At 34.6% G+C, this 22,963-nt stretch overlaps 3 protein-coding genes across 5 annotated transcripts in view; all 3 read left to right on the top strand.

Annotated features, from left to right (window-relative positions):
* LOC147564033 (uncharacterized) overlaps positions 1-17,132 on the top strand; it is a 61,931-nt gene extending 44,799 nt beyond the window's left edge. Inside the window, exons 1-4 of one of the 2 annotated variants that reach the window (XM_086642922.1) lie at positions 12,712-13,392; positions 14,269-14,493; positions 15,186-15,569; positions 16,358-17,132. In XM_086642922.1, the coding sequence (XP_086499048.1) occupies positions 12,886-13,392; positions 14,269-14,493; positions 15,186-15,569; positions 16,358-16,831 (1,590 nt within the window). In that variant the 5' untranslated portion in view covers positions 12,712-12,885 and the 3' untranslated portion in view covers positions 16,832-17,132. Of the gene's footprint in view, positions 1-12,711; positions 13,393-14,268; positions 14,494-15,185; positions 15,570-16,357 lie in introns of those variants that run through there. The other variant, XM_086642918.1, reaches the window with a different exon arrangement.
* Positions 1,331-2,074, top strand: LOC147564040 (RNA polymerase II transcriptional coactivator KELP-like). Its single transcript, XM_086644727.1, has 2 exons — positions 1,331-1,690; positions 1,809-2,074. Exons 1-2 carry the CDS (start codon positions 1,341-1,343, stop codon positions 1,984-1,986), a joined length of 528 nt encoding a protein of 175 aa, XP_086500853.1. The 5' UTR covers positions 1,331-1,340; the 3' UTR covers positions 1,987-2,074.
* Positions 17,133-17,563: 431 nt separating the features above from the next.
* LOC147564041 (helicase SEN1-like) lies at positions 17,564-22,784 on the top strand. Of its 2 annotated transcripts, none has more exons than XM_086642928.1 (8): positions 17,564-17,878; positions 18,442-18,954; positions 19,385-20,521; positions 20,607-20,931; positions 21,015-21,484; positions 21,567-21,934; positions 22,053-22,193; positions 22,337-22,784. In XM_086642928.1, exons 1-8 carry the CDS (start codon positions 17,657-17,659, stop codon positions 22,380-22,382), a joined length of 3,222 nt encoding a protein of 1,073 aa, XP_086499054.1. In that variant the 5' UTR covers positions 17,564-17,656; the 3' UTR covers positions 22,383-22,784. The 2 variants fall into 2 exon arrangements, with proteins under 2 accessions (XP_086499054.1, XP_086499058.1); XM_086642932.1 differs by having other exon boundaries at positions 17,590-17,878; positions 21,090-21,484.
* The last annotated feature ends 179 nt before the right edge of the window (positions 22,785-22,963 follow it).

The raw sequence follows: 22,963 nt of genomic DNA on the forward strand, positions 1-22,963 counted from the left end.
GGGTAGAATAGGGATTACCTAAAGTAATGGGTTCCTAGAGATGGGAAAATGTACCTAGGGATCCGAAATTGGGTTTGATATTGGTTTATTTTTTAAAAAATGGGTTTTGTAGGCATTATTAATCTATGGTGGGCCTAATTTAGTATTTGACCTCATTTTTTGGGCTTTTCAATAAAAAATTCTTTGCATAATTGGAGATACAAAAACGGTAACCATATGTATAAAGAACGAGGATGTTGCGTGAATCAAATAATTCACTGAAGAAATATATGTTGAGCCTAATTGTAGTGACATGCATAGATAAATAGACCAATTACACGACAGAATGAAGTAGGATCACATAAAGGCATATTGTCTGCAGGTAACAACTTCAATATTGTTTTTAGTAAAGGAACTCGATTTTGCTCTGAAGAGATCAGAGTCGCGAAAATTGTCCGAAGTGTATTTGCGTTGGTAAAAGAAAACACTCTTGGGAAACCGAGAACCTTCGAGACGAAAGAAGTTTCAAATTTGCCCATGATTATTGAGAGAAAATCTTTTCCTATACGTCGGGGAAGGGAGTAAATCTCATCGGGCTTAGCGTGCTAAAGTGAAATTTGAATCTGACCTTATTGGTCTGATTAGATTTAGTGAAAATAATCAAAATAAAAGACAACGGAACTGCCTAGAAAAGCCAGATCCGAAATCTAAAAAAGAACATGATAATATTGCAGAGTAGATACTGACCTCTGAATGCAGCAAAAAGAAAACTTAGAAAGGACGAAAATAAATCCCCAAATAATTTCGAAAACAAACTAATCCCCACGATGTCAAATAAGAGTTCCAGCCAAATAATAATTGAAAATCAAAAGTATTTTCTTTGAGAAGACGCATTTAGTATTTATAGACTTTCACAACAAGAGAATTTGACGCAATTAGAAATACAGAAATGGCAATCCTAATTACGAAGAAAAAATTATAATCTAATTTACAAATCTATCTTTAAATAAATTGGAAGGAAGTATATTATGCCCAATTTCTAATTGGGTATGTAATTTAAAAAGGTTGCGGCTTTGGGGAATAAAGAAAATTCTCCGGGGAATAAAGACTTTTCTTAAAACTAGTCAAATAAGATTGACTTTTTATGTTTCTTTTTATTGCTAAGGGGCTTCTAATTTTAGAAGATGCTATAAAAAGGCTCCTCCATCTCATCACCTCTCTCTGCCACTTCATCATCTTCTCCGGCGAAAGTCGCCGGCCGGTCAATTTTCCGGCCGGCAACCATCAAACATAATTTTTTTTTATTTTCTCTCTCCTCTCTCTCTCTCTAAATTTTTTTTTTTTTGTATTTTCTCACGAACATGGAACAAATTATCATTGAGAGTAAAATCTCACAAACATTGATTGAGATCTTGAAAAAAGCAGACATGGATGAGACGACTGAGTTTAAAGTTCGACGTATTGCTTCCGATAAACTGGGCATTGATCTCTCCGTTCCAAAACTCAAGCAATTCGTCAGAAACGTTATCGAATCGTTTCTCATTTCCATGGAAGAAGTAAAACAAGAACATCATATACCACCTACCGCCGTCGCAACAGTAATACCACCACCACCACCCACACCAGCATCAACAGAGAAACCGCCATCACCACCACCGCCATCATTAATGGGAGAAAAAGAAGAAGAGAAAGAGGAAGAAGCGAAAGATTGGTGAGAAAAGTGATGATGGTGTCATTATTTGTAAGGTACATAATAAGATTTTTTTTTTTCACTTCAAAAAAACCCTAGTCTTTAAACCCTAATAGAAGATTTGGATCAAATAACAAAACCCTAGTTTGGGTTGTGTGGTTTTAATTGTTGTGCTGTTATCAAGTAAAAGAAGGGTTACTGTTCATGATTTTAATGGGAGAACATTGGTGTCTATTAGAGATTTCTACCAGAAAAATGGAAAGCAATTCCCTTCCTTTAAAGGTAATAATAATAACCTAATTAGCTTAATTTGTTAATCACACCTTTTGTTTGTAATTTCATCTCTAATTGGGTTGTCTTGATTTGTTCCATGGCTGGCTTCTCATTATCTTAACTTGCTTTTTGTTTTCTTAGAAATCTATGATCCAAAATCATTGACAAATAGTAACAAATTTTCAATCAAATTAGGGTTCAGGTGTCAATTCAATAGTTGGTAATTCTGTTTAAGATTTCTTCTTCTTCTCCCAGTCCTATTTCTAATTGAAATTGTACATAACATGATCGAAACAACGTCTGAGTCATTGATCACCTTCTTGCTCTTGTTGATATTTTAGAACTTTTTCTTTCTCCTATTCCAATTCTAATAATGCCATTTAGATAATCGTTATGCATAGGATTCATCTAATGATCAGGTTAAGTTTTGGAACGGAGAGAGGAGAGAGAAAATTTTAATTTTAATTTTTTTTTTTTTATGTTTGAAGGTCGTCGGCCGGAAAATTGGTCGGCCGGCGACTTTCGCCGGAGAAGATGATGAGGTGTCGAGAAGATGAAGTGGCAGAGAGAACAGATGAGATGGAGGAGAACTTTCAAAAAAATGTATTCTGTATTCCCCATAAAAATTTATTCCCCGGAGAATTTTCAAAAAAATCTGGATTCCCTCGAGAATATATTCCCCGGAGAATTTTGTTTATTCCCCAAAGCCGCGGCCTTTAAAAACTCAAATTTTGGGAGATAATACGAAGCAAGGTCCAATCTTGAATGATAGTTAAAAAAAAAACTCATTTCGTAAAAGTACAGTTTTACTCCCGAAATGAAACTTGTGGTGGAGTTTGTCCTTACTAATTACTACTATTCCCACCCAAATCAATATTTTAGAAAACTTCTAAACAAATCTTAGTTTGCTCTCAATAATTTTGTAAAATTTATGAACAAACTCGGTTTTGTTCAAAGTTGCTTTAAATTTTTTTTCATTTGACAGATACATTGAGTGCCAGTAACATTTTGGCTAAAGCATGTTTCGATTTGTCTTGTAAAAAAGAAATGGTTTCCGTATTTTGTTTTCAGCGGAAACATTTAGACTAATGCAGTGTTTATTTGTCCTTTGTAAATATTAAAATGTTATGCACCCTTTCAAATTAACAAACCTATTAACCGACAATAATAGTTAGGCTAATGCATTTTGAAATTCTCTTGTAAACAAAGAAACGAGTTCTGCATTTTCTTTTCTTTTCTTTTGTTTCTGACAAACACGTTTACAAAACAAAAATAATTTATACATGTTGTCAACGTTTTATAATTATATATGTTCTCAACAGTTTATAATTACATATGGAGAAAGAATTTCAGTAAAAACAGTTAACATGATCAATCTTATTTACATCATATGTATATATGTTGTCAATAGTTTATGACAAGGCAGGACAAAATAGAAGGGTAAAAAAGAGATTAGGAAAAATAGAAATGCCTCAACTTTAAAAGAATATAAAAGAGACTTGGAAAAAAGCTCATTCTCATTTGATTTAATGGCTTAGTTGATGTTAATGGGGTGTTAAAAAGAGATTAGAAATGACCCAGCGACAGTCTTAACAGTACTTGGTATAACTGAGGCGTCACCTAAAGTTTATATTTCTTATTTACCATTGATCTAAAGATGATGTAAGTACAACCATCCATTGTTTTTCTCCTAAACCTTAACGCAACTTGCTATGTTAGTTCGTTATGTAATGCAAGAAGAAAGGAACATCTTTCAACAAAAAAAGAAGAAATGAACATATTATGTTCTTCTTCAACTATCCTTGAGTCTATAAATAACTGGGAAAGCCATGGTATCTTTTGCTCCATAGAGAAACAGTTTTAAATCCCTAGAAATTCTTCTACCAACACACTCAGATTCACATCATGGCATCATGCTATGTTCATGTTAATAGTTTAAAGTTCTTGCTTTGATTTGTTTCCATTTTTGGTCCTTGACTATATGAATTCTTGAAGGTTCTATTCAGTGATAATTTCATGAAGTCGTTTCGAAAGTTGGTGGAACCCCAAACATGGAATTCTGCTGCTAATGAATTGTTAAAACTCGCTAAAGGTTGGCGAGCAAAGAAAGTGAAGACAAAGTCTATTTGCATCGGCTAGTTCAAGCTTGTCCAACAATACAAAGTCGAGCGTCTGAACATTATTAATTTGTAGCGTTGATATCGAAGATCGTAACCAAGTGATGAGGATTTTGGATCTGTTACTTTTGGAGGAGATCTCCACGCTACAGAAGCGCTTTGATGATATGTTCAAGACGTATACTAATAAGTTTGGTGTCTGTTCCAAATTAAGCCTTGTTGAGGGGTAGGTTGATCCGGTTATAGTCCGGGTCAACCCACCAGTATTTACTAGAGACTTGACTGGTAATTTGTAAGAGAGCGTTGTGATATTCATATTTTACATAGTTTATTCAGCCTAGTTGGCGAGACTTCAGTTCTACATGTTGGAGGTTATGGGATCAACTCTCCCAACCTCAATTTCCATTTTCAGATTTTTTTTGTATTCAAACACTTGGGAGTAAATACAACTCTAATTGTACATTGTTTGAATTAGTGATGTTTATCGGGTTCGACCGACCCGAAATAAAGTGGTCCAAGCCGAGTTACAGGTAGGTCGTCCGGTCATCGCCCCAAGCAACCCGAGCAAGATAGTCCCGTGCCAATCTTTGGTTGCCAATCCCATGGCCCAGTTCGGGGCGGAGAGTTGACTCGGGCCGGGCAAAACACGGGCCTGGTCGGACCAATCTGTTTTTTTTTTTAAATATGAAATTCAATTAAAAAATATCTAATCCCAAGTGTAAATTAAAAAAAAAAATATTACAAATGGCCAACGTTTTGGGAAAAGCAGAAAAGTTGTCGGGGAAGACGGTGTAAAACCAAAAAAAGTCAAACCAAACACTCCACCTCAAGTCGCGGAATGAAGGTATCGGCCGAAAATGGCCGACGACGACGGGTTTCTCTCTCTTATCCTCTCTTCCCTCTCTCTCTTTTCCTCTCTCGTCTCCTCTCCTCTATCTGCCTCTTTATCTCTTCTTCCCCTTTCCATTTTTTTAACAGTTTTGGTGAAGGGGTTTTCCCTTCGCCGGAACCCTTCGTCTGGTTTCCAAACGAAGGTGTGGTTTCTTCGTCTAGATCAGGAAGAACCAGATCCAGACGAGTTTCCGGTGAAGGGGGTAAGAGGAGAGAGAAAAGTAAAGAGAGAGAAGAAAGAAGAATGTTGATGGTGATCGTCGACATTCAGGGGCGAGCCCACATAGGGGCCCGTGGGGGCGCAGGCCCCCACGACCCTAACGTGGCTCGTTAATGTTATGTGACATTTGTCGCTATATTAGATACATATATCTATATATATATATATATATCTATATATATATATTTTCCGTTTTTTACACACAATTCTTTCTTAGCTTAGTTGGTGAAGTGATTATGTTTTGACATTAAGGTCAAGGGATCGAGTCCCACACACAACATTCCTTTTTCTAGAATTTTTTTTTTCTAAAATATCTACTACTTAAGTTAGTTGAAGTTATTGTTTGGTTTAAGATGACTACTTATTAAAAATACATTATAAAGGTCATGCTTGGCTTAAAATTAGATTTTATTAATTGAGATAACTCAATTTTGACCTCCTCAAAGTGACCAACTAAATAAAATGGCCTCGTAGAGATGATGAGTTTTCTAAACGTCCACCTTAATTTTGATTTTGTCCGATTTTTCGGTGATTTGTATTTTGAAATTCAAAATCGTATTTTTTAGGCTTTTGTTTTTGTAAACATGTTATTAGAAAGAAAACTTAATCTTCATCTTTTCTTCCATTACGATCACTTCCTCTTCATCATCTAGCATCGTTCTTCTTAATCTTCACCATATCTCTTCATCCCCTCCTTTGTTTTTTATTTCAGTAAATTTTGGGAATCTAGTTGGAGGAAAGATCTTAGATCCATATTGAGAAAATTAGAGATTGATTGTTATACATCAAAATTGTTTCGGAATATCTAAACTATAAATAAAATTTTGTTAAGAAATTGCTTTTCGATTCTAGCTTGATCGTTTACTGTGGAATTTTTTCATTACATATAACAAAAAAGTGCCCCCACTCATAAAAGTTTCTGGCTTCGCCACTGCCGACATTAATGGTGGAAGTCGTCGGAATCCGGTGGAGGTCGCCGAAGTTTTAGTTGAGATGAGAGGAGAAGAAGAAAGAATAAAAAATTGAAAGGGTGATGTTTGGAGGAAACAAAAAAAAATTGTTTCCAGCAAAAATTTATTGCGCCAGAAATTTTGCTTATTTCCCCAAAACACTGGCCTTACAAATATAAAACTATTTGTAATAGAACTTACCTAAAAGAAACCTATTACTAAAGTGATATTTATTTGCCTAAAATAAATTGAACTTACCTAATATTAAAAGTAAATAAAAACAAAATAAAATTTACCTAAAAGCCTTATAGTGTTCACGAAAAATTCTTCTCATGTTTAAAAGGAAAAGATTTTCCAAACTTAGAGGGTGTTTGATTTTTGCACTTATTAAGTGATTTTCACTTATTAAGTGCGGGCCGGCAATTTTAGGTCGTTTGTTTTTTCACTTAATAAGTGAAAATCACTTCTAAGTGGTGGCAAAGTAAGTGCAAAATAGTAAGCTCCAAGTTGGAGCTTATTATTCTGCACTTACTTTGTAAGTGCTAAAAAAGACATTTCTATCCTTCTCCTAATATTGTAATTACCAATATAATTTTAACTAAGAAGAAAATCTTAAACAATTGATAAATACAAAATCTTTTTATGGCTTTCCCTATGACTCTTCTCTCTCTTCACTCATCATTCACCTAAGTTTTCCTCTTAAATTTTTTTTAACATCTCTTCTTTCACTAATCATGGAACACACAAACTCCATGATACAACTAAGTTCTTTCACCTTCATAATTCTTAATTATTTAAGATTATTATTTTTGACATAACATTAGTAAACCGTAATTTTCTTTTACCTAAACTAACGAACTTATTAGGAATTAGTATAAAATGCTAATGTGTAAATACACCAAGGTTAAAACAGACAATTTTTCATTTTTATAACATTTAAAATTAATATAAAAATTAAAATCAAGCACTTAGAACAGATGAAAAACAAACGCCATGGCACTTACATTTGATATCACTTACTAAGTGATTATCACTTAGTAAGTGGTAGCACTTGTAAGTGCTAAAAAATCAAACACCCTCTTACATAATCTTTTTTTTATGAAACTTAATTAAATTTTTTTATACGTATTATCTAACTTAAAAGGAAAAGGTTTTCTATACTTAAATAAGATATAATTCCTTAATAAAAATATAAATATTTCTTCTCCAACTTAAGAAGTTACCTAAATTTATTTTTATATAAGATTTTCTAAAGCTTACCATAAATTTCTTCTCTAACTTAAGTTTTTTAAATTTTCTAATTAAGACATAAATATCTTATTAAATATTTAAAACTTAAATATAAATATTTAAAGAACTTAAGTATAAATATTTAAAGAACTTAAATACAAATATTTAAAGAAGGGGATGAAAAAGAAAAAAAGAAAAAAAAATCTCTAACTTAATTTTTTTAAATAAGATTTTTTAAAACTTGCGAAAAAAATGTTTATTAACTTAAATATAAATATTTAAAAAACAAATTGTCTTGCTTAACCCGGGATTACATTTATTTCAGGAAGATCTGGGACAGGGAATACAATCTTGCTAATCATCAAACTACTTACTTGAATCATACTTATTTCAGAATACAACTTTGCTAGTCTAAAGCTAGCGGCTCTTCTCTATAGAGTTAAACGAGAGATGAACAAGTTGTAAGCTAAATCTTCGTTTTGCTGTGTTGTAAAGGAAAAATTTTCTTATCTCATTTCTTTCTTCATTTATTTCTTTATAATATAATGTTACTATAAATATTTATATATAACATTAAATAATTATTTAATCAAATCTCAATTATTATATTTAATATTAGGTTATAATTATATATATGTTATTACTGAATTAAATGTAATAAAACAACTATAGCATAAATAGTTTCATAAAATAATAATATTTAACTATTACACATAGTTTAATAAACTTATATTTAAAATTATATAATTATATATGTTATTATTGAATTAAATATTATAAGTATGCAGTATGATCAAATCTCAATTATGATAGATATTATATAATTATAAATAGTTTAATAAAATTATATTTAATATTATATAATTTATATACTTATATATGTTATTACTAAATAAAATTCTATAATTATTTATAGTTATATAGTATGATCATAAAATATTATATACTAGGTTATAACCCGCTGAATTATTTTGAAACACTTAACGCGTTTTGAATATATATAATAATTTTTGGGCTTAGGATCCAAAAATCTACCCTTAAACATACCTTTAATCCTCTCTAATCCCAATATGGGGTTATAAACCAAACTATTAACATAAATAGAAATTTAGTCCATTTGGATCCATCTCTAGAGAGAACACATATCCCTAGGTTTCATATTAATTCATAACACCTAAATTAACCTTCTAATATAAACAAAACCACATTTTCAATCAAAATCCCCAAATATCATATTTTCTTTTTTATCTCCCACGTTCTCTCTCCAATCTCCTTCCTATTATCAGAAACTTTTATCCTCTCTATTCTTAAAACCGAAACCAATAGTTTTCTCTGTCCAAAACGAAAACCTCTATTCAATCTCCATTTTTGAAGCTCGTAATCTCCTTCCAATCTATTGGACCAGCTAAAATCTCTATCGGTTATCACCATTGTCATCATCAAAGATTCAGTTCGAATTATTGTTAAGATCAATAGTTGCTTCTAATGTTAAAGTAGCAAGATTCATCTTTCTATTTAATGTTTTCATCATCATCTTTAACGATATCCATGATTTTTATTATAATCGTTTTCATCTCTGTATCATCTTTTCAAATCTTCATCATTATTCAGGATTTTCTCTCTCTAAGATCTTCATAACCGATTTATGATGTTAATGTTAAATCCGTATTTACAATTCATTATCTTCGAATATGTATTGTTTTTCTCCATGTATTATGTTATTTTTTATTAGATTTAGGTTACAGATGTCGATTTTTAGAACATTTGTTGTAATCAGATCCAGGTAACTGTACCATTTTTGAACCAGAGAAGATTCCGTACAATATTATTGTAACAGAATGTAAACAATGTGTAATTTACAAAAAATTATATGTAATTTATTGCACATAACACATATTTTTTTCAAAAGTAGCCTTGTTATTCAAACTAAAGTTCTGTATAACAGATTTTAAATTATAATACATTTACCAAACATTATGTGTAATTTATTACACATAACAGTAGCCGTCTTATTCAATCTAAAGTTATGTTTTTTATCGAACAAACGATGAAATTTATTAAACAGTACATATACTGTATAACAATTTACATTGTAGTTTTTCATAAGTGATACATATTGTTGACAATTACTTATATTTTTGTTTTGAGTTTAGCTGTTACTTATAAAAATTCCTACTGAATCATCCAACGTAGGGAAGAAGATAAAACTAAAATCTGATGGTTGGGATATAATCTGTACTGAAGTTGGTCAGTTGTTTCCTAGTGGCGATAAAACATTTCGATTCGCTCTTCAACAGTATGGTATAAACACATGACATGATTTCAAGTTTGTGAAGAATGATTTAAAGCATGTAACTGTTGTTTGTTGAATGACTCAGATAGTTGAGAAGATATAGCAGTGTACCTGTGTAAAAAACATTAAGTTCTGGTATAAATAGTATGAACCATTGGATAAATTACGTTGTATCGAAACCCCCTCTAAGTGATTAGGGAGATTTAGTAATTAAGATTTGTGAGGAAGAAGATGAGTTAAATAAATTAGGGAGTTCAAAGTGCAATACTGATTATATAAGCGTAGATTGGGCATTGTTTAAAGTATAACTATGGAGACGGAATGTTCCCCAGTGATTTCATCAAAAGGGAGTCTAAAGTGCAACTCTGGAAAAAAAGGGGTCCAAACAACAAGTCAATTATAAAAAGAGGGGGTCAAAACAGCGAATCTCCCAAATTTTAAAGGTGTTCTAAAAGTGTTAAAGATGTCCCTGTCCAGACAAATTTGAAAGATGTTTGCGAACTGAGAACATGCTTATAAACTTCCCTTTTATATATTTGGTGTCAAAATTTAACAGACGTACAAAACATATTAAATTTGGGTTGCCCCTCATTTAGTAGTCTCTATTGGAGTTAAAAGTTTTATAGGTTTTTATATTTTAAAGGCTCCAAAATAGGATGGGAGGCCCTCGTTTTGCAATTCCTGTTGAATTTGCTTAGAGCAAGTCCAATGCAGGGATCGGATTCCCAATTTTGCAGCTCCAAATTATGTATGTGTTGGGTTTTGATTTCAATTTTTAACTATAAATTATTGGTTTTAAATATAAAATTTAAGTTTTATATTATTATAGAAAGAGTGAATTTTAAAAAGAAAAACAAAAAAAAGTAGAGAAAATGTTAAGAAGAATTTAAAACAATGAAACGATTACAGAAAAATTACATTTAAAAAAATTAAACCTAATCAAAAAGAAAATTTTAAATAATTTAAAAGAGAAAAAGAATAAAATAAGAGGAGGTAAAATGGGGTGGGTGTCTAGGTAATTTAATGGGGCTGGAGCCCGACCCCAGAGCTCCCCGGAGTAGAATCCAATGCTCCCAAATTTAAATTTGGGAGTCCCAACACATTAGGATTGCTCTTAGAACAACTCCAAAGTAGAGTGGGTTGGGGTCCAAAATTCAAATTTAGGACCCCAACCCCCCACCCCACCCCACCCCACCCCTCCAACCGTGGAGCTCATGGGTTGGGCTTCCCGTTGGGGGCTCCAAATGGTAATAATGGGTTTGATCTCCTTAATCGGAGATCCACCCAATTTATTTTATTCACCCTTCACACTATCGTCTCTCTGTCAATCTAACTTCTCTCTTTTCTTATCTATTTTTTTTCTCTCTATCAATCTTAATCTATTTTAATTTTTTGTTCGCTTCATTGATTAATCCAAACCCTTATTTTAATGATACTGATAGGTTTGGAAATATGTTAAATAATTGTCATCAAGTTGATTTTTCGAAAGAGAAGATCAATTTTTTTTTTATTTTAATGAAATGCCGAATACATCCATTTATGCTAAGCGTTATACTCAAGTAGATGACATTGCGTTTGTTAATGGTTATTTACATATCGCCACCGATGCAATTGTAGAAAATGATATTCTGAACAAAATTACAGAAGAGTCCAACGAACGTAAAAACTAAAGGCCGCGGCTTTGGGGAATAAAGAAAATTCTCCGGGGAATAAAGACTTTTCTTAAAACTAGTCAAATAAGATTGACTTTTTATGTTTCTTTCTATTGCTAAGGGGCTTCTAATTTTAGAAGATGCTATAAAAAAGGCTCCTCCATCTCATCACCTCTCTCTACCACTTCATCTTCTCGACACCTCATCATCTTCTCCGACGAAAGTCGCCGGCCGGCCAATTTTCCGGCCGGCGACCTTCAAACATAAAAATATATATATATATATATATATATATATATATATATATATATATATTATTTTCTCTCTCCTCCCTCTCTCTCTCTAATTTTTTTTTTATGGAAATAAGAAGCTTGTTTAATGGAATCTTTCACCACCAGTACAACTAGGCATACCTGTTTACTGCTTGAAATTTTAGATAGAGAAAAAGAACTAGTTATGTTCATCAAAGGTAACCTAACCTTAGTATTCCATTAGTTCATGAAAGTACAAGTTCATTTTACTTTCCTCCCAAATATTTGTCATGGTTGCATAGAAAATTAGGTGAATAATGACATGGGTAAAAGTGTGTTCTTGGTATACCTGAACCCCTAGTCTTTAGATTAACTAAAAACATTGCTAAATTAAGGGGTACAATCACAAATCAATTAGTAATAAAATTGAAATAAACAAGCTAATCAACAAGGGAAAAGGTTCCAATGAAAGAAAACGCCATTCCCCAACTGAATTTACATTAGGGTTTTAGTTTACTTACTATTCTATGACCATCCCAGCATCAACAAAATTGTAAGTTGACCCAGGCTGTTGAAACCCTAAATACTCTCCGCAATCTCAATGTATTCCGAAACTGGTTGATCCCACTGGCTTGCTCTTCCTTGAACCTCATTTTCCGAAGCTACAACAAAGAACGAATAGAAAAAAGGACATGAAGCTTCATTAATGAAGTCTTATATAAGATTAGAAATCTGATAAGGAGGAGAAGGAAAGACAACAGAAATTAGTACCGTTGCAAATCCAAGCGTTAGAACCGTCAGTGATGGAGAGAGAAAAAAAATTTATGTTTGAAGGTCACCGGCCGGAAAATTGGCCGGCCGGCGACTTTCGCCGGAGAAGATGATGAGGTCTCGAGAAGATGAAGTGGCAGAGAGAACAGATGAGATGGAGGAGAACTTTCAAAAAAATGTATTTTGTGTTCCCATAAAAATTTATTCCCTGGAGAAATTTCAAAAAAATCTGGATTCCCTCGAGAATTTATTCCCCGGAGAATTTTCTTTATTCCCCAAAGCCGCGGCCAAACTAAAATGGTGCGCCAGACGGTCTTAAATAGCTGAACATGGATTTGGGTTGGTTGTCTTGGGCTTTCTAGGGAACGGGTGCCCATAAAACTTCGTAACTTTCATGAAAAAGTAGCGGGCAAAAATGACATTTTACTTCCTGCCATTCCCGCCTCCCTCGAAACATCGAGTTCTCCATTAAACCCTCGTTCACGCTTCACACTCTCTTCTCTCTCTCTCTCTCTCTCTCTCTCTTCGTCTTCACTACTGTGTTTCTCCAAAAAACCTGAAAAGTAAAATGCCTTCTTCATCATCATCAGAAATCATCAAAGATCGATTTCTAGGGTTTCTAATATGGCAATCTATTCACTCTTCTATCATTTTCATCTTTTGCAAAACCTTCATTCTCTCACTTTTCACTCAAAACCCTTTCTCTTTCTCTCTCCTTACTATTATCTCTTTCTTAACTTTTCATCTCTCTCATCTTCTCTTCTCTTATTATCTCTCTTGCGTCTCTTCTCCTCAACCTAAACATCACGCTTCACTTCCTGAACTAGCTCTTTCAATCTTCCGATTTCTTATCAACTCGGTTGTTGGCGGCCGAACTTCTGACCTTTTTACTCTTAGTTTCCGTCAACGACTCAAGACTTCTTTAGGTCTTACCTTCTTTGTGTTTTCATCTTCTTTGGCTGGGTTTGTTTCTGTTGTTTCTATTTGCCGAAATTCTGATGTGTTTGATGGAGACCGAGCAATTGGGTTAGGGTTTAGAGGGTTTTTGTTTGGATTGATTTATGGAATTCATTATGTTTATCATCAGAGATGGGTTTTATCTTTTCCGATTATCAGTAGTATCTGAATCAACTTAGAACAAGTTAGTTTCAATTTGAAGTTGTTGTTTTAGTTTTCATAATCCTTTACCATTTATGATTGAAATGAAACTAAAGATATTGTAACAAGATCGTGTGGAATCCTAATCGGTTATTCAAAAGCATAATCTTGATAAATGATAAGGTGTAAGCCTAATGTAAGAGTAAAGTAGTGGCTAGAAATGTAATAGCACAACACAACTACACAAGTACTTGTAGATAGCTCAATGTGGAGTTTCGTTACAATGTCGTTATTTCCGAGGTTATTATAACTGCAGTTTAGTTGACAAGTTCAAATAGAAGTAATACTTAGTGGGTTGTTGTCGTCACATTATGTAGTTTTCAGCTGAATAATCTACAGATGATCACCAAAAAATTGGTCTATTAACTTTATTCCGACATCGAGATGATACAGAGTGGTCTACATATTATTTCAATCTAATTGTAAACTGAAACTTTGATAGAATCGTCATTTTTCGTATATATGTTTGAACCTATATGAGGTGGGTGGTAAATAACAGTTTTAGTGATGCAACAAGTGGGGAAATCTTGCGTGTAGAGTTGGTTCTCCTGATCGATGAAGCTGTATGAGTCATGATTCAATTGTATTTGAAGTTTTAAGCTTTCTAATATTGTATCTAAAACTGGTTTAAGTTTCACAATTTTTTTATATTACTTGTTATTTAACCCACTTGTCTTTATAGTGCCCCTTGTTCGAAAGAAGTAGAGTCGTCAGTGCACTCATGGTTTCTAGTAGTCCTTTGTTATGTTCCCATTTTCTCGTCCATGTTATTCTAATTTTTTCATATCTTCAGCGGACACCTTTTTTCAGCTTTAAGATGGGGCTCCCTTCAGCAGTTGCGCAGGCTTTAAAGCTATCAAGTGTTTCTTTCATATGTTCTGCTGTGCTCATGATGTTTCTTCCCGATCGTTTCAAGACCCAGGGCGCAGCATGGGTTTTTGTAGCTGATCAAATTGTCTTCTTTGTTGGAAGTTCAGCAGTTTCACTTTGCTGGGAACTAAGTCATCATTTGCATCAGGTTGCTTCTCTATATATGTAGTTTGATCATGTTTAGTGTATTCATTATTGTCAATTTCCATATTAAGCTTCTCTTGCTTCCGCATGTTCGAGATTGCTTCATTCGTGTATTTTCACCACCCACAAAAAAAACATGTATATATTTGAAAGGAAGAGGTGGCTTTTCAGTTTTAAAAACATAGCAGTATAGCACCTTCAAGTATGTAGATGATTTTGCCTGCAACATTCACAAGGCTGTTTGGGAAATCTGCGTATAGGTTTTTAGTGATTCTGCAGTTAAAGGATGTCAAATCACTGTGATTTGGTTAGCATGATACCTTTGTCCGTATATCATCTACTTTGGACGCTCTTTTCCATGTTTTGTTCCTCCAGTTTTGGTGTTATTTACTTGTTGTAGAAGAAATTTGGTTTTAAATTGAAAATGGTAATTGACAGTTTGTTGACAAATAAATATAGCAAGATGAAATAAGATAATGCCCATTTTGTTATGAGCCAAATGCCCCTTCCTCTGAATCCGTGTGTGTCATAAATGGGTGGTTCAGGAGGCCTTTCTGTGTTCAGAGAAAATATCTTGTTTGGCAACTTGATGAATCAAGATTGTATGGAGAGATGCATGTGACTGGTTACACAATGAAAACAAAATGGATTCTCCTTCCTGCTCAATTAATTTGATTTATTTGGGGTTTCTTGCAGGTCCTACATACCAAGAGATGCGTATTTGCACCATCAAAAGGTTCAGCTGCAGCAGAAACAAATCCAAGTGAACCTCTCTTTGCAGCTTTAGAGGAGAGTTCTCCAAGGTCCCTTCTGCAGTATCTTGCTTATCTTGATCTGTGTATGGTCTGTGAGAGCAATGTCGATCTCTGGCGCCGGGCTGCTTTTTTTGAAGAATCTGGCGATACTTACAGAAGAGTTGTAGCTGTGTGCTTGAGACCTTTAGAAGAATTCACATCAAAGCTGGCTGAGGGTTTGGAAGGTTCCTCTTTGGACAAGACTGACCAAATATCCCAACAGTTACGCTCACCAACTGATACTCGAATTGACTCAAAGCTCCATGAAGCGTTCAATGACTTCCAGGTACTACTATTGATCTACTCTCTCGAATCCATAGAACTCCGTTAACACTCATGGCCTCACTTGTCACCCTTGTAATCATGATTGTTACATGTCTTTCCTCTAAAAATTTGTTTTCAATGCCTATATTCCAAGTGCTAGTGTGACAGTAATGTTTGAGTATTATATGATACACTATATTATTTGCATATATAATTAATAATATTATATGAAGAATAAAAAATACCTAAAAACGTGATAGTTCTAATTACTTGCAATTTAACCAGTATATATGCATCCACAATGAGTGAGCTGTTTGATTTTCTATTAGACGTGCAATGTAGAATCATGGAATCTGAATTCACACCCATGTATGCTGGTTTCTAAAACAATTTTTTTGTTGCTTCATCATCAATTCGCTTGCTTGATAACTTGTTGGTCGTAGAATCTCTCTATTATTAGACCCTTCATTTGATGATGAAAGAGGAACTCTCCGAGGACGTAGCTTTGCTTATTTTCTCGCTATCAGAACACTGTGCTCATGTTAGTCTTGAGTTATTGACTTGCTATTCTGTTACAACTTATGACATTTCAATTCGTTTATTTCTAAATTTGGACTCTAGCTATAAGGCACTTGGACTAATAAAAGTTCCTGCGTGCTGCCTGTTTTCCATGCATCATTCGTATCGCGCTTCTTGTTAGTCACTACTCATGACAGTTGCAAATGTTCATCGACAATCCACTACTTATATATGTTCTATTTCTATTCAGAATTCAATAGATACTTGTGTCTAATACAAAGTACTTCACAGCTATATATGTGGTGTGCACGGACAGTAGCAGCGCTGACGGGCCGTTCTCACAAGGACGACAGATTTGGTGTTGCTCAACTTGGTGGTTGCAATGCTTCAGTCGTCTCGACTCTAATGTCATGCTTGCTTGCTGTTGAGGCATGCATGGGGAAGAAGACTACTCTACAGGCACCTCATTTAATGGGCCCAGGAAGTATCCAATGGGCTCCATTGAGTACAGGTAGAAGAGACGTACCGACCAGTTTCCCGAGCAAGAAGAGAGGTGGACCTTTGCATGCGAAAGCTTATGCAATGGCTGATGTACTGAGGACATCAATCTACAGCATTGTCTCCGTTTTCCATGACGAAATGATCGGAAGCGCCAAAAGAGGAATTCTCGATAAGGATTGGATCTTTGATAGCAAACCCCTATATGGTACACGTGATATACTTGTACAGAAACTATCTCTTTTTCTGGAATACCGAGCTTGCTAGTATGTAAGAAGTTCACCGGATGATTTATTATCAGTTTTCCTACCATTTTTCTGAGTCTGGAAGGAGACAGAATGTTCGGAGAGTACTACTACTGGCTGTTGGTTGAGATCAAATTGCAGAGATTGTGAAGGAGCAGATAGTTGAGTCTCTTCTGCTTGATTTGATTATGTTTGTAAGACCCATTTGTGAGCATAATGTTGTAAGAAATTTTAATAGTTGGAAGAAAAGGGTTATATAAGCTCCTGATACATTAAATGTTGTTGGTTTCATTTCTTATAAATCCTTTTAGAGTTGTTTGAAAGTGGGTATTTAGGTTAAATCACATAGCCATCATCATTCAATGTCTGATTTTTCAACTGATAGGCTGTGTCCTAAAAAGTGTTGTCCTAAAAAGTGGATTGAAATCTGAGGTAGATTGCTAGATTTTACCCAACCAATTAAAAGAGAGAAACATGGGTAAAACTCACTTGTCCACTTGAGGCAAACCATCATTTACCTTTTCTTTTATAGATGTATCTTCAAGATCGATTCCATATTAGGGAGGATTTTATACTTCGATCTAGACCTTCTTTTACCTGGGTGACTCATCGAGTCAAAGATTTTGTCAATTTTTTTTTTTTTTTTTTTGTACACTTACCATTTCCCAAGAATGTTTGGTCTCTTTTTAGGTGGTGGTAAGAAAGGCAATTACCCCAGTAGAATATAATAAAAAATTATGTGATGAAAGGGAAAGCAACTCCTTTTGCTTCACTAGTAAGCAACTCCGTATCTCAACAAAAAAAAAAAAGTAAGCAACTCCGTACTAGAAAATTATTCACACTGTGCATGCTTTTTGTTTCCTTTTTAAAGAGGAATCCAGGAGAAGAAGAAGGAGAGAGTTGGGTGATTGTGATGATAATGGCTTCTTCTTCTTCTTCTTTTAATTCTTCTGGTGGTGGTGGTGGTGTTGTTAAAACAGAAACAATCAAACGTCCTCCTAGTCTGATAAAAGTTATACTCTCTTGGACTTTGGGAGATGTCAAAAATCAACTACTTTACCAAGACAAGGTAGTATTTCCCTTTCTTTTCTTATTCCATTTTCTTCTCAATAACATAAATACATGATCATTGCTCATAATACTAATTTGATGATCAAACTTTGCTTCTTCTTTTTAAAAAAAGAATGATAAAAAAAAAAGATTTGAAATGGAGATGCAGGGTAAAGATCCCCGTACCTCTCGCATGCTAAGCGAGCGCTCTACCATCTGAGCTACATCCCCTTGACGTTTATTTTATTACCATTGTAATAAACTAACCCTATCTTAACTATATTCCCACATTTTACATCTAGACTTTCTACTACTCGAAAATGTTGAAGTGAGACCTAAATGAGTTACATTACTACTTATTCATTTAAGGCTAAAGTGGGTTTACAGTGGTTATTACAATAGTTTAGTTAGAAAAGTCTTATTCGGTTCGAGAAACACAACTTGATTGTGTCATATCATCTTTTCGGCCCGTTGATATATTCGGGCCAAGTTCCGACTTTTTGTTGCAATGGCTGCAAACAAGTGGATTTATTGGTTTAGTTTCTAATGAGAAGCTGGATTGATTGTTTCATTGTTCTGCAGGTAGAAAAGATTCCAGAAACATTCTCGTCGATTAAGCATTACTTGAACTCATTTTGTAATCCTCTTCTTGAGGAAATACATACCGAATTCTTCTCCAGTATAAGCAACCTGAGTCAGTCTCCTGTCTATAGAATCTTATCAGTCAAGAGAGCTAAGAACTATAAAGCACCCAACGACTTGTATTACAAATTGACAGTTGACAATGCCGACTCTCTTTGCCCTTATGATATAATTGCTTTTTCTGATGTAATTCCCTCATCTATCGATGACTTGAACAGACCCCAAAGGCCGTATCTTCCTGCTGCAGTGTTATCGAAATCATATAAATATTATAATGACACCGTCCACATCCTTGCATCAAAACCGATTGTTTTCTTTCAAGGTCATAAGAAAAAGATTGGACCGCTTTTTGCTATTTCGGTTATGAATATAGTATCATATGATCGTATATGGCAAGCTCTTCATAGCGGCAACTCAAACATAATTGAGCAGGTTTTATGTCCTTCTCCTCTGGTAAGTGAATAAGTCTCATTTTCTTTTATGCAATTATGCTTGTTTCTTAGTACTATTAGAGTCCGTTGAGCCCAACTCTCCTTGAAAATTGGCTTGTCACGAAATCCTTGCCCAAGAGATATATACCAATCAATGTGGGATAAGGTTAACAAGTACCTCTAGTGTTCATCCCATTGGGCCTAATTTCCTCCAAAATTGGCTCGCTAGGAAAGCATTGCCAAAGACTTGTCCACTTTACCAATTCTAATGCCCGTGCGATGTGGGATGATGTTAATAAGGACCTTAATGTCCATATAATGACAGGTGGGAGCTTGACCGATTGTGTCAACGTCAAATCTGTTCTTAACCATCAAAATACGTATTAACGGGTTTGAAACCTGTTAAGGGGCAGTGTCTGTTTGCTTATTCTATTGTTATTTACTTTTTACAGGTTAGTGAAAGCTGCGGTATTTGTCCTCAAGAACTTGATTCTATTCTAGAGAAAGATGAATGCAAAGACTTGAATTCGTGTAATTTGAACGATTCTCAACTTGATGCAGTTTTAAGCTCTATTTCGACAATTGGATGTGATCATAAAAACTCTGTAAAGATTATATGGGGTCCTCCGGGCACTGGTAAAACGAAAACAGTTGGTACCCTTCTTTCTGTTCTTTTAGAGATGAACTGCAAAACTGTTATATGTGCACCAACTAACAATGCAGTTGTTGAAGTCGCTTCTCGGTTATTAGCAATTGTTAGGGAAGAGATGAAATATGGAGGTTACGGATTGGGAGATATAGTGTTACTTGGGAATAAGGATCGAATGAAGATTGATGAACGTGAACATTTACAAGATATCTTTTTCGATTATCGTGTTAAAAAACTAAAGAAGTGCTTTAGGATGCTTAACGGAAAGGGCACCTATTTAGAATCAATGAGGTATTTGTTAAAAAAAGCAAATCGGCAGTACCTTGACTACTTGGAAGAGAAAAAAAGTGAAGAAATGCAGGATAAAACATTGGATAGTGAACTTACAATCAGGGACTTTGTAAGAATGGAATTTGGTTTCATCCGAAAGAAAATAAGAAATTGTATAAGACATATCTGCACTCACATGCCAACCTCGTTACTTCCAGTGAAAATGGTGGAAGATATGTATAGAGCCCTTGAGTTGCTTGAGCTTTTGAGAACTTTGCTAGATAGTGACTCTCTTACAGACCAAAACATGATCGAATTGTTCTCCAACTCAAATACTGTCGACAATATCTCTGACTCGTCTTTACTCCTGTTAAGTAAGACAAAAAAGGAATGCCTTGAAAGTCTTAAATCCATTGGAAAACTTTCGGTTTCTTACAAAGTACTGAAAGGGTCTATGAGAGACTTTTGCTTGCAAAATGCTTGCCTTATATTCTGTACTTCTTCTAGCTGCGCAAAGTTATATAAAATTAAGAAAACAAAGGTAGTGGTGATCGATGAAGCTGCCCAACTTAAAGAATGCGAGTCAGCCATTCCCTTGCGTCTTCCTGGTATTCGACATGCGATTCTCATAGGTGACGAACGTCAGTTGCCCGCTCTAGTCCACAGCAAGGTACACTTAAAAAAAAAAATTAATGCCCCGGCAATGTGGGATAATGCTAATATTCTCTAATGTTGGATTTATTTTTCTTTGCCAGATCTCTGAGGAGGCTCAATTCGGAAGAAGTCTTTTTGAGAGAATGGTGTCGCTGGGCTACAAAAGGCATCTTTTAAGTACTCAGTTTAGAATGCATCCTTCCATAAGCGCGTTTCCAAATGCCGAGTTTTACAAAAATCAGATTTCAGATGCCCGTAATGTCAAAGATGAAAGTTACAAAAGAGAGTTGCTTCAAGGAGATATGTATGGACCTTATTCATTTATAGATGTTTCTTATGGGGGCGAGGAATTCGACGCCACCCATAGCTGCAAAAATATGGTGGAAGTTGCAGTAATTTGTGAAATAGTTGGAAGTCTTTTCAAAGGTGATCCTTTTTGACAACTCATGTTCATTCATATAACAATGTTTACTTTTTTATTCTTTGAATGAGTTTCTGCTTAAATGCAGCATGTGTTTCAACTAACCAGAGGGTTAGTGTTGGTATTATATCCCAATATAAAGAACAAGTACTTGCTCTCACAGAGAAACTTGGCAAATATGGATCAAATAGTGATTTCGTGGTGAGTGTTCGATCGGTTGATGGGTTTCAAGGTGGTGAGGAAGATGTCATAATTTTGTCCACCGTTCGGTCCAACCCGAATGGGTCAGTGGGTTTCCTTTCCAATCCTCAACGAACAAATGTCTCTCTTACAAGGGCACGGTACTGTCTGTGGATTGTGGGAGACGGGCGAACTTTAATCAAAAGTGATTCAGTTTGGAGGAAATTAGTACTTGATGCGAAGGACCGTGAGTGTTACTTTCATGCCGAAGACGACAAGAGATTATCTAAAGCAATACTCTACAACTTTGTCCAGCGTGACCGATTTGTTGATTTACGAACTATGTATTCACTACTTTTTAGAGACGCAAGATGGAAGGTAATAAGTTGCTTCCTTTTCGTTATCTTTCTCAAACGAAACTAATGAAGCATTTTGGGACTCATTTCTCTGGATTTTGTAGGTTATCTTTGGAAATGGATTTTTGAATGCTTTCTGTAAGATAAAGCATGTCAAGACTCGAATTGAAGTAGTTGATCTGTTGATAAAGCTATCAAGTGGATGGCGTGATCATTCCTCAAAACAGAAGAACCTAAAAAACATCGGCAAGACCATATCTGAGCTATTGAAACAGAACAAAATTAATGAACATCTAAGCTTTGTTTGGACGGTAGATGTTCAAAAGGTAAATAAAAAATACATCCAAGTTATGAAACTTTTGGACATTCGATCACAAAAGGAGATACCCGAGGTGGCCAAAAAACTCAAAGATGTATTTGGGAAATACACAATCAAGAAAAGAAACAACTGCAAATTTAAGTGTCTTGAAGGGTATGTCATAATCTATCTTCTTATTCTTTCATATAGTTGCTACTTATGGTAGAAATAACGGGTATATAAATCGTTAAAGCTTAACGGGTATTCTGTTGGTTCTGTGGTTTCTTCATAGGGATATGGAAGTTCCCATGAGTTGGGAAGTTGGTGAAGATGTTGTTGTGCCAAAGTGTATCCAAAATGACAAATATTCAGAGTTGTTATCCGAGTTTGATTCACTTAGTCTTGGGAGGGAATTAAACGTCTCAGAGACCGAGTAAGATTAGCTCTTTACTGAACTTACGAGACAATCTTTTAAGCATCTTACTATTTTTTTTATTTGAAGGAGTCATGCTTATGAATGAATGAATTAACATCCCCTATTCAAGACCTAAAGATGATTTGTTTGGTGAAACACAGGGGTCAGAGTTTGAGGACAAAAACGCAATGGCGGAAAAATAAATAAATCAAAATCCAGTACTGAGTGAAGCGGAGATGGAGAATTTAATGTCTAAATAGAAACATCAATAATCAGCTCCACTGCACCTCAACCAAATGCATACTTCTGTGGCTTTAAGAATGAATTATGAATATAGCTCAAAATTCAGCTTTTAACTACTAGTATTTTCATGGCATGCTCAGACCTACCACAACAACTACTTTCCATGATTGCTACAAATTCAGCTCAGAGAATCATTTAGTTGGGGTCAAAATGCAGAGATGAACTTCTGGATCTTTGTTTGGGATCTTTCTGGTCCATTCACATCGGCGATATTATCATGATATTAATGTAAGAATGCGAATGGCTTAGTTACTTGTGTGTATAAATATTAAATTCAAATAAAAAAAGACAACCGAGTTAGAAATATACTTGGAGAATATCTTGCACATATTTCTTTGTCAACTTTTGCTGCTTCAGTAGTAGTTCAATTCTTCCTCTTGTTCGAGGGTGCCTGCAAGAGTAAAGATCGTTACCATTCTCAGAGCTATACGTAAAGTCCTTGGACTAAACTTTTCTATATTTCAGTCTATAATGAATGAATTTGG

Source organism: Eschscholzia californica, unplaced genomic scaffold, assembly GCF_041429995.1.
Source record: "Eschscholzia californica isolate CP2 unplaced genomic scaffold, dmEscCali1.0.p SCAF_1, whole genome shotgun sequence".
Lineage (NCBI taxonomy): Eukaryota > Viridiplantae > Streptophyta > Magnoliopsida > Ranunculales > Papaveraceae > Eschscholzia > Eschscholzia californica.